The sequence below is a fragment of the Bos indicus x Bos taurus genome, chromosome 8, assembly GCF_003369695.1.
Source record: "Bos indicus x Bos taurus breed Angus x Brahman F1 hybrid chromosome 8, Bos_hybrid_MaternalHap_v2.0, whole genome shotgun sequence".
Taxonomy (NCBI): domain Eukaryota; kingdom Metazoa; phylum Chordata; class Mammalia; order Artiodactyla; family Bovidae; genus Bos; species Bos indicus x Bos taurus.
In genome coordinates this window covers 59543121-59553520 of record NC_040083.1, presented here as the reverse complement: position 1 = coordinate 59553520, position 10400 = coordinate 59543121, and the positions used below count along the sequence as shown (strand labels likewise).

General features: G+C 54.7%; 2 protein-coding genes across 11 annotated transcripts in view; one reads left to right on the top strand and one right to left on the bottom strand.

Annotated features, from left to right (window-relative positions):
- Positions 1-1836: 1836 nt before the first annotated feature.
- On the top strand, positions 1837-3996 carry FAM166B (family with sequence similarity 166 member B). 2 transcript variants are annotated; one of them, XM_027549597.1, is made up of 6 exons: positions 1837-2010; positions 2395-2630; positions 2706-2911; positions 3113-3164; positions 3241-3438; positions 3735-3996. In XM_027549597.1, exons 1-6 carry the CDS (start codon positions 1955-1957, stop codon positions 3821-3823), a joined length of 837 nt encoding a protein of 278 aa, XP_027405398.1. In that variant the 5' UTR covers positions 1837-1954; the 3' UTR covers positions 3824-3996. The 2 variants fall into 2 exon arrangements, with proteins under 2 accessions (XP_027405398.1, XP_027405399.1); XM_027549598.1 differs by having other exon boundaries at positions 1848-2010; positions 2395-2618.
- RUSC2 (RUN and SH3 domain containing 2) overlaps positions 3931-10400 on the bottom strand; it is a 61904-nt gene continuing 55434 nt past the window's right edge. For 5 of the 9 annotated variants that reach the window (XM_027549591.1, XM_027549594.1, XM_027549589.1 and 2 more), the window contains exons 3-12: positions 9381-10043; positions 8981-9166; positions 8679-8819; positions 7484-7560; positions 7101-7275; positions 6911-7016; positions 6192-6238; positions 4945-5746; positions 4714-4851; positions 3931-4630 (exon numbers count right to left, since the gene is read on the bottom strand). In XM_027549591.1, the coding sequence (XP_027405392.1) occupies positions 4429-4630; positions 4714-4851; positions 4945-5746; positions 6192-6238; positions 6911-7016; positions 7101-7275; positions 7484-7560; positions 8679-8819; positions 8981-9166; positions 9381-10043 (2537 nt within the window). In that variant the 3' untranslated portion in view covers positions 3931-4428. The remainder of the gene's footprint in view (positions 4631-4713; positions 4852-4944; positions 5747-6191; positions 6239-6910; positions 7017-7100; positions 7276-7483; positions 7561-8678; positions 8820-8980; positions 9167-9380; positions 10044-10400) is intronic. The other 4 variants (XM_027549593.1, XM_027549596.1, XM_027549592.1 and 1 more) reach the window with 1 other exon arrangement.

The following is a 10400-nucleotide window of genomic DNA, read 5'->3' as shown; positions in this document are numbered from 1 at the left end:
GGTTTCATAACAAATTCTAATTTGCCTCCTAGTTTTAACATTACCTTCATATCTCCTTCCCCTGAACTCTCACATTCACTGATCTCCCCTTTGTATTAGAAGTTTAGAGATAATACTAAACAATTGGAAATGAAATTAAGTTTTAGTAGCTGTGTGCCAGGTGCTGGGGTAAGTCTTTTCACACACATTATCTGACTGTATTCTTTTTTTTTTAAATTAATTTATTTTAATTGGAGGCTAATTACTTTACAATATTGTAGTGGTTTTTGCCATACATTCACATGAATCAGCCATGGGTGTACATGTGTTCCCCAACCTGAGCCCCTGCTCCCACCTCCCTCCCCATCCCATCCCTCAGGGTCATCCCAGTGCACCAACCCTGAGAACCCTGTCTCATGCATCGAACCTGGACTGGCGATCTGTTTCACATATGATAATATACATGTTTCAGTGCTATTCTCTCAAATCATCCCACCCTCACTTTCTCCCACAGAGTCCAAAAGACTGTTCTTTACCTCTGTCTTTTGCTGTCTTTCATATAGGGTCATCGTTGCTGCTACTAAGTCGCTTCAGTCATGTCCGACTCCGTGCGACCCCAGAGACAGCAGCCCACCAGGCTCCCCCGTCCCTGGGATTCTCCAGGCAAGAACACTGGAGTGGGTTGCCATCTCCTTCTCCAATGCATGAAAGTGTAAAGTGAAAGTGAAGTCGCTCAGTCGTGTCTGACTCTTAGCGACCCCACGGACTGCAGCCTACCAGGCTCCTCCGTCTTCTTTCTAAATTCCATATATATGCATTAGTATACTGTATTGGTATTTTTCTTTCTGACTTCACTCTGTATAATAGACTCCAGTTTCATCCACCTCATTAGAACTGATTCAAATGCATTCTTTTTAATGGCTGAGTAATATTCCATCGTGTATATGTACCACAGCTTTCTTATCCATTCATCTGCTGATGGACATCTAGGTTGCTTCCATGTCCTGGCTATTATCAACAGTGCTGCGGTGACTGACTGTATTCTTAACAGCATCTTGGTAGGCTAGGCTATTTTAACTTTCTTGTTAAGAGTTTAGGGATTTTAGGTTCAGAGGGAGCCACCTGCTTACAGCTAAAGGCCGCTAACTATTAGGAGCTCATGGCTGCCTGACCTCACACCCATGCCCTTTCCCCTACCCCACCACTCTGGCTTCATGGTTTTTATTGTTACAAAGCATGTTTGTATACATTAATCTGAGGCTTGCAACAGTGGCAGGGTGAGTAGTAGTACCTGCATTTTATAAATGAGGATGGGAGGCTTCAGATACTAAATGACTTGCCCATAGTCTCATAGAGCTTAGCTATTCTGACTCCTGCTCCTCTGTACCTTCTGCTGTTGTAGTGTGTGCCCGGCAGAGCAGGGCATATTTGTTGAGTGGATGATGATATGGATTATAGCAGTAATTCTTGTCAAGTTCTATTATTAAAAATAAACAATGTCACTGCTTAGAGGTCTCTTGGTTCCTTTTTCCCCTACCACCTCCCCTCTGGGCTTTCCTAGGAAATCACCTTCAACCAAGACTGAGAGAGAGGAGAACCCACATCTCCTCAGACAGGTGCTCAGAGAGGGGCTTAGGAATGGCTCAATGGATCTATCAGGTTTTGCTCCCCTGCCTCCCACTCGAGGGCTTCCTTGGTCCTGCAGCGCGGAGGCTGTCTGTACTCAGCCTTCTCCCTGCCCCCAGGTGGCAGGACTGCCTTTGTTCAGGAGCAGACAGACCAGCAAGCCTCTGCTTTCCTGGTCTGCTGGCCTTGGCCCTGGCCGTCATCACACCAGGGCCCCCTCCCCTCTCTCCTGTCTGAGCCCCGCCTCCTGCCGCTGACTCAGCCTCCCAGCCCTGGACACAGTCAGTACACAGAGCCCAGAGGCTGAGCTCAAAGAGAAACAAAAGGAACTGCCTGGGTCCCCTTGGCTATGGCCAGCACCTTCATACCAGGACTGAACCCCCAGAACCCTCATTATATCCCGGGGTAAGAGCATACCCGTTGCTTCTGGGAGTAGGGGTAATAAGGATATAGAGTTGTGCCACCTCGGCCTTGGGGGCCAAGTGGACATTGTGGTATGGGCGGCTTATGGATGGGTTATCTATGATGTCTATGATGCTGGATGGAAAAGGAAAAGCAAAGGAATAGTAGGAACCGGGCCTGCTGTGAAGCTTTGTGTTGTACTCTCCATGGCAACAGGGTAACAGCCGAGGGGAAGGTTGAAAACCCAGACAGAGAACTAAGAAATGCCTGCTCCAAATATACACACAGTTGAGTCCAGAATGAGCAGGGCCTCTGCGGTCTCTGCTCCTCTGTCTGGGGATGGTGAGGCGGGGGACTCGAGGTGAGCGGGTGAGACTTGTGCTGCAGGTACACTGGACACTGCCCACTACTTCGGTTCAGCATGGGCCAGACCTACGGACAGATGACTGGGCAGCTACTTCGCGGCTCGCCTGGCCTCGCCTGGCCCCCTGCCCACCGCACACTTCTGCCTCCCATTCAGCCTCCAAGATCCCCCGAGCCTCGCAGGAGAAGCCTGCCTGTCAGGCCTGGACACGAAAGGCTCAGCTCCAGCATGGTCCCCGGGTACACAGGTTCGGACACAGGTATGAACAGGGGCCCCCATCCCAGAACACGGGCCCCACACTCTAATGCATCTTCTTTGCCCCCTGCCCACCTAGGTTTTGTGCCACAGGCACAGTTCATCTTTGCCAAGAACTGCAGCCAGGTCTGGGCTGAGGCTCTGAATGGTTTTACTCAGAGGAACGGAGGACAGGGGAGTCAGGAGCTGCCCAAAGAGGCCAAGGGAGAAAAAGATGTGGAGAAAGACCAAGAGCCAAAGCCGGAGGTGGAAAAGGAGCCGGAGCTGGGGCAGGAGGCGGAACAAGTGAGATGAGAAGGCTGAGGCAGAGTCCAGTGGTGGGAGCGGGGAGCCCTTACCCCTGTGTGGCCAGGCCTGTGGTGGCCATGTGTAGTCTGGCTGTGGGTACAGGGCCAGACCACCAGCCCCATTGCCCTGGGAGCTTGTGTTATAACCCAGGGGCTGAATTTGTTTGCCGTTTCTCCTCTATCAATTTATCCTCACAAGGCTTCCCCCTATTCCATGGATGACAGAGACCCTCGCAAGTTCTTCATGTCAGGTGAGAGGATGTGGGTAACGACCAAAGGCCTGGGGGTGTGCCCAGAAGGTACCGACTGAGTGTTCCCACCCCCCAGGCTTCACTGGTTATGTGCCCCGTGCTCGCTTCCTCTTCGGCTCCAGCTTTCCTGTGCTCAGCAACCAGGCGCTGCAGGAATTTGGAGAGATGAAGTCACCGGGCAGGTCCCAGAAGGATCCTAAGCATCTCCCTGCACTGTCCCGGACCTACCCTCAGCACCTGGGCCTTTTACCTAAATACGGGGGCTATGTGCCAGGTGAGGATGGCCCAGGAAGGAGGCTTTGGGGACTGGGATATTTGTGTGTGTATGTGTGTGAGTGTGAGTGAGTGATAGGTGGAGGTGGTTTGGGGGATGGGAACTAGTAGATACAGGGAGGGGTCCTTGGATCGTGAGGTTCAGCTTTATCACTGGGCAGAAAAGGAACTGACATAGCTCCTAGTGGGGAGTGGGGACCAGAGTTTGGAGGATAACTTGGAGGTTCTGGGTAACTGGCTGAGAAATAACTTTTCTGTGCCTCTGGCTACAGATGACAGACTCTTTTGGCTACACAGGGTATAAGTTCCAGTTCGGCCGCACGTATGGGCATCTCACCCAGGATGCTCTGGGTCTCAGCACCCTCCAGAAGCAGCTCCTGGTATAGGTACCTGGCATTTAAGTTCTCTCTTCCCTTGTCGTCCTATCCCAGCCATCCTTTTGGAAAGAAGAAAGGCGGGTTGGCCGGTGGGAGGAAGCACAAAGAGAGAACAGTTTGGAGGCCGAGCACCTTTTTTATTAATAGGTGTAATAAATAAATAAATAAATACATAAACAGAAGCCTGGGCTCCTCCTCCCTCCTTGACCGCCAGGCACTGGCCACAGCCTATTTACAGCTGGGGGCTTAGGGAACTGGCCCCAATACTGTCACCCAACCTCCTCACCACCTGGCCGAGGGAACCCTGCAAGTGGGCCTTCTGGTCACCTCCCTCCACAGGGAAGTACCTGTCTGCACCCATGGGAGGACTGGCCAGATTGGCTGGGGAGACTCTGGCAGCCCAGTGCTGCATCCCTTCCCTCCTCTCCTGGGGGGAGGTCCGGACAAGGTCACTGGGACAGGTAATGGGGAGTAATTAATACTGAGCACAGGGATATGCGGCCCCCAGCTCTCCGTCTACTCTCTGTAACCAGGCCAGACGGCTTGGGAAGCGCTCTTAGGCGATGAGCCTGGGGGCTGTGAGGGTCCCTGAGGCCGCCAGCATGCACAGGGCCTCAGTTCTGGCTGCTTCCAGGGCTTGGACTTGGAGTTGGGGTCAGAGTCACGTAGGCCAGGGGCACCAGGCCGGTGTCAGGGCCGCGGCTGCAGCGCAGCCAGTCCGCCCCGGCTGGCCCCAGCACCCGCAGGGTGTCTCCCTTGCGGAAGCTCAGCTGTCCAGGACCTGTGGCCAGATGGTGGCACAGCGCCTTCACCTCACTGGGGAGACAACAAATGGAGGTCAGAGAAAGCCCATCCCGAGCCAGCCTCTGCCCCCCAATCCTCCAGTCTCCCCTGCTCACCATGGAGGCTTGGAAGGCAGGCCTGGAGAGGGTGGCTCCTGCAGACTGTCCTTGGGCTCTGGCTCCCGGCGGGCACCCACTGTTTGTGCCACGAGCTGGAACACAGACTTGTCCAGGCTGAGCCAGTCCGAGGGCAGCCTAGGGGACAGTGGCCAGGGCTCTGGCTCCATCTGTGCCCGTCTTAGAGCAGGCTCTCCCACCCTCTAGTTTCCACCAGGGGCCAACTCTTACCTATTTGTGGGTCGGGCCTCCCGCTGAACCTTCCGGGACCCAAAGAGGTGTCCCCACTTGATGCCCCCTGGTGAAGGTTCAGATGCTCCTTCCTCATTTTCTGCTGTGGGGGCAGCGGACCCCTCCCTCTCCCGGCTCCGCCTCAGCTCCGCCAGTACAGAATCAGGGGGGCTCCCCATCCAGAAGGGCCAGCCCCTCTCCCGGCCGAGGGCCTCCTCAGGGGCAGGGCAGGCCTCCGCTCCCTCCACGACTCCCTCTCGGGGGGGTGGCCCCACGCCTCCTGCCCCTTTCTTTTTCTCACTGCTGTTACCAGTGCTGCTACCTCGGGGGAACCTAGAGCCCTCGCTGGAGCCATCGATGTAGACCTGGGAGCTCTGCATGAGCTGGTACCACCAGCCAGCCTGCCCACTTCGGGCCCACCTGCCGCGCCCTGAGCTCCCGGCCGCCTCTGTCTCCTCCTCTTCCTCCTCCTCTTCTCCACCTTCTGGGGCACCCACACCCTTCACCCGCTCCCCGGGGGCTGCCCTGTCCACATCTCCAGGGCCGTCCTGGCTGCGGGAGCGGGCCAACTGCAGGGTCGAGTGGGCGGACAGCAGCAGGTCTTGGGACACTCGCAGCAATTCCTTGTGCTGCCGCTGCTGCTGGCCGCTCTGCAGCAGCCGGTGCTGAAACAGCAGGTCTAGGCTGAAGGGCAGGAGGGCCAAGGGTTGCAGCAGCAGCAGCAGCTCCTCAAAGAGGCCAGGGCACACCGTATGCGCTGCATTCAGGAAGCCCCACGGCTGGTAGTGGGTCTGGATGATATCTAGGGGAGAAAGACAGAGGGACTGAGCCACATAGAGAAGCAGAGCCTGGCCTGGGGTGGGCCTCGGAAAGGCAAGCTGGGCAGAACCATCGCATGCTGCTGGGCAGGCTGTGCCACTGAGCTGCACTGTGGTGTCAACAATGCCTCCGGAAGTTGTGCGGTGAACATGCTCCATCAGCTTAAGCAGCAACCTTGAGTTCAGAGGAGAGGCTCCTGGCCACCCTGACTTCCAGATTGCCTGATTATCCTCCTGGCTCCCAGGCTCTAACATAACAGAGGCTGGGAAAGGACTTGGGTAGAAGCCCAAGCCTCGAGATGAAAGCTTGTGTGGTTCTCCTCCCCACCTCTAGACTCTGCAAAGACAGCAGTGCCGCCGCCCCCTCTTGGTCCTCCCAGGACTGGCCTGTATTGAGTTGGCAAGACAGAGCAGGGTTCTGAGTGTTACCTTCGTGGTTATAGAGGTGATTAAACCAGAACTCCAGGGACCGGATGCTGCAGGGAGAGAGATGAAGAGTTGAGTCTTGTGTGGCTATAGCCAGATCGTGACGTACAAAGGAGACAGATATGGGGGGGTCAGACATACAGCAAAGGTACAGGTGAACATCTCCTTTCTATGGCAGGGGTAGTTTCATGTTACATGGTTCTAGAAACTCAGAGGGGATGTAGGTGGGGGTGATTCACGAGCCAATCACTTCTTAGGATGGGGTTGACTTGCCCATGATGGAAGAAGTCAGGGCAGCTACTGAATGAGAGGACAGGGCAGCTCAGGGCCAGAGGGGGTGACCCTGGCTCATACTCGAGAAAGAAGGATACTATGATATACGTGCCAAGGTGGACTGGGTCAAGCAGGATTCGGAAGCAGTGCTGGAACTGAGAGGTTCAGGGTTACAATACCCATGGAGACAGAACCAGATTAATTTCCAAATTAGCCAGATTATAGATTTATAAAAGCAGAAGCCTGTATTGGTGGTCAGAGTCATGGGTCTGGTGGGAAACCTGTGACCCACTAAGAGAGGCTGTAGCAAGGTGGGGAGAAAGTGGGCCTGGGCCTGGCCACAGATCCTGCAGATTCACCCTTTCTGATTCAGTCTAGGGAGTTGGTTCTTCAGAGGTGCTGGGGCCCAGGGGAGGGGGCTGGTGGGCTGCAGATTTCCACACACTCACTTGAGCAGGCCAAGGATGAAGGCGTTGAAGCGCATGGTGTGACTGGTGAGCTCTGGGAACTGGCTGACTTTGTTGTACAGGCCGTGCAAGACCTTGGTGGATGGGCCTGGGAGGAAGCCAGAGTTGGAGGTCACCATCTTTGGAACCCTGAAAATTCAGCTTGGGCTTCTTCCCTTGCCACAGCACTGACCTAGCTGTGTGGAGGCCTCCACCACACTCCATGGTGTGTTCTTACGTTGCCCAATGATGACGTCCAGCACAAAAGACTTGAGTCCGTCCTCCAACACCGCCTGCACCGCAGGGCACAGGTACTTCAGAACCAGGTGACCCACATTGGGGCTCACAGAACTGTTTCCCAGCTTCGCCTGTGGATGCAGCAGGGAAGTACAGGGAATTAATTACCTGCAACCTTGGTCCTTTCTGACTGCCTTAGTCCTTATGGTACTTCTCTCGTGGTCCCCGTCCCTGAGGACCCAACTCTGAATTCTGGGGGAAGGAGAGCAAGGGACGGGGGTAGCACAGGATAGGTGACGGTCAGCAGGACAGAGCTCAGCTCTTCAGTCTCTCGCCTACCTTGACCCCGGGATCCCGGCTTGTGCCAAAATGGGCCACAATGAGGTCCACAGCAGTGTTGACAGCTTTCACCAGCCCTGCAAGTGAGAATTTGATGCGCCAGGTCCCTAATGAGTCCCCAGACAAGTTGGCTGGGAGTGGGCCCTCAGTGGGGAGAGGGAAGGGCTTACACACACACATATATTCTCTCTCTCTCTCTCTCTGTCCCTGCATAGGTACCACAGGCCTTGGCTTCTTCCTGGTTTTACCCACTTCTCAAGTCCTTCCTGTTTTAACCTCTCCACCAAGACCCACCCCAACGACTCCATTAAGACACTCAACGTACTCACTTCCTTGCCCTCTTACTTCAAACCTGGATCAGTCTAACTCTCCATCCTCTCCACTCTGAGAAACCAGGCTATTGGCTGCTGTTGGAGAAAGTCCAAGGCTGTTCATCCAGGGCCTGGGAAGGGTACTTCTTTGATGCGTGCCTTGCAGCACCCTCTGCTATGCCCTCAGGTTGCCATGCCAAATCTTTACCCCTCTTCTCAAGCCCTTGGTTCTACTTCACTCAGAGAACAGAGGCCACTGGTAATGAATTCAACTTCCCATCCAAAAGACGGGACTACATCACATCTATCCTTCCCACCTGCCCTCCCTTACTTCCTTTCCATCTTGGAGGAAGGTGGCCATTCCCCTTCTTGCCTAAGGTTCTTCCCTCTCGATGCTCTGAGTCCCCTGCTCTGTCTCTGCAAGGGACTTTAGCTTCATCTTTCTCCCTTTCACAAGCTCCTTCTCTTCAGCCCACAGTTATGCTCAATCTTCTCCTTATCATCTCATTTAAACGGCTCTGCTAAATAGACTGGTTCCTTGTCAGTCCTCATCTGATTAAATCATGCTTATCCAAGCCACCTTGTCCTGTAGCCCTTGAGCTCCCCTGGTATAGCACACAGGTGTCTCCCTCCCTACACATAGCTCCCTGAGGGAAGAGACTGGAGACATTCTAAAGCATCTGATAAATGACTGTTGCTCACTTGCAGATACTCATGATCCATAGTACAGACTTCTGCCTCTTGCCCCAAAGCTTATGCTAATTCCCTCCCAGCACTTGGAGTTCTAAGACAGGGAAATATTCTGAAGGGCTAGAGAGTTGGGCCACAGGCATAAAAAGGTAGTAACAGCAGATTTCCGGTCTTGAGCTAGGAATGATATTCACCTTTTTTCTGAAGCACGTCAATGGATACAGCCTCTGAGCTGCCATCTGGGGACAGGCAAAACTCAGCGGGGGGCTTCTCAGTCAAGGAGAAAGGGTCTTGGAAGTCAGGGCAGGTTAGTGGTAACGGCTTCACTACTTGACCTGGAAAGAAGAGAGAAATCAATCCCAAGCAATTATCTTCCTGAGTGGCAGCTCAGGTCTGTGTCTCATGTCCTCTGAGATGTGTTCTTTTGGGACTGACCCCTTCCCTCCCAGCTACAGGGAAGCCTGCCCTGGGTTTGCTGGGGACCTGGCCCACACACCATTCAGCCAGCAGTTCAGATGACCAGCAGCACCGAGGGAGCCAGGGAACTCAAAGATGGGGTTCCTTCGGGCCAGCCGAGCATCCTGTGGCCTTCGGTCTAGGCTCCCTGACAAACCAGGGGGCCCTAGAGGGTTCTTCCTCCTGTATTCTCGCCACTTGAGTGCTTGAGGGGATAGGTGGTTGGCTGAAATCAGGAGAGATTAGCAGAAGAGACAGGAAATAGTTAAGAGACAGCATTTCATACCCACCCAGTGGGCCTGTATTAAACCGGAGGGTTGGGGTATTAGCTACAGTTGCACACAATGTAACCTGTGACCCCATGTGGAGTACAGGAAATCATTCAAAGGGGAGGTAGACTGCCTGGGGTGGGAAAGAGGGGTGGGCAGTGAGCTTCATACCATTACTGGGCCTGGAAGCCATGCTGCCCTCGCCACCTCCCCGGGCCAGGCTCTCTGCTCGGCCGAGGCTAGATCTCCAGGAGCCCAGAGGAGGCAAGCTTCCTGTCCCATGGAGCCGGTACTCAGCCAAGGTCAGTATCTTCGGATCCTCCTTCTGCGGCTGCTGGGAGACGGCAGGCCGGACAGCAGGAGGACAGGAAAGGCCCCATGGAGGTGGGCTTTCTGTGGCTGTGGCCTGCTCTGGGAGAGGGGAGCACGAAGTGGAGGCTGAAGAGTCGGTGCTGGGCCCAAAGGGGCCAGTACTCCGGATGGGGGAGTAGCTGCCCAGGGGTGATGGCCTCGAGGTCTCTGGCTCAGGCCTGGCTTTCCTGGCACCCCTGTGGGTGGGCGCCTGTGGCTCTCCTGAAGGAGCTGGGCCTGGGCCTTGAGCAGTGGGGGCAGCTGCGGGGGCAGGCTGCGGTGCACGGCTGCAGCCTGAGAGGCTGTAGAGCTGGGAAAGGCTGTGCAGGGCCCGGGCCTTGGCCAGCTGCTTGGGGAAGTGGTGCTGGAACACGAACGGCTGGATGGGCAGCGTGGTTGGCCTCTGCTCCTTGCTGTAGCGAAGGACCGGTCGGCTCTCAGCACCACCCCCTGCGGCAACAGGGATGGAGAAGGAATCAAACACTGCAATCACATGAGAGGAAGCAAAGAAGCAGTCAGGAGATGATGCTCACCAGGGAGAGTGAGAGGGGCAGGACCTGGGCTGGAGGAGCTGAGTAGGGTAGGGGTAATTGACTCTGCGGATTGTGCCACTGCTTCTCCCATCTTCTCCTGGTGTTTTCATGATATTGACTTGTCTCTTGGCTGTTCAGCCCTTCTTTTTCTTGACTTCAAATGTGGGTGCATCTTAAGGCTCAATTCTTATATTTCCCTTTACACTTTTTTCCCCTGCATTGCTCATGTTCAGACAGTCATATAGGTGACTTCTGAACCCAAGGCTTTAGCCTCAACCTTTCTCTTGATCTCTAGATCATTCTGCTT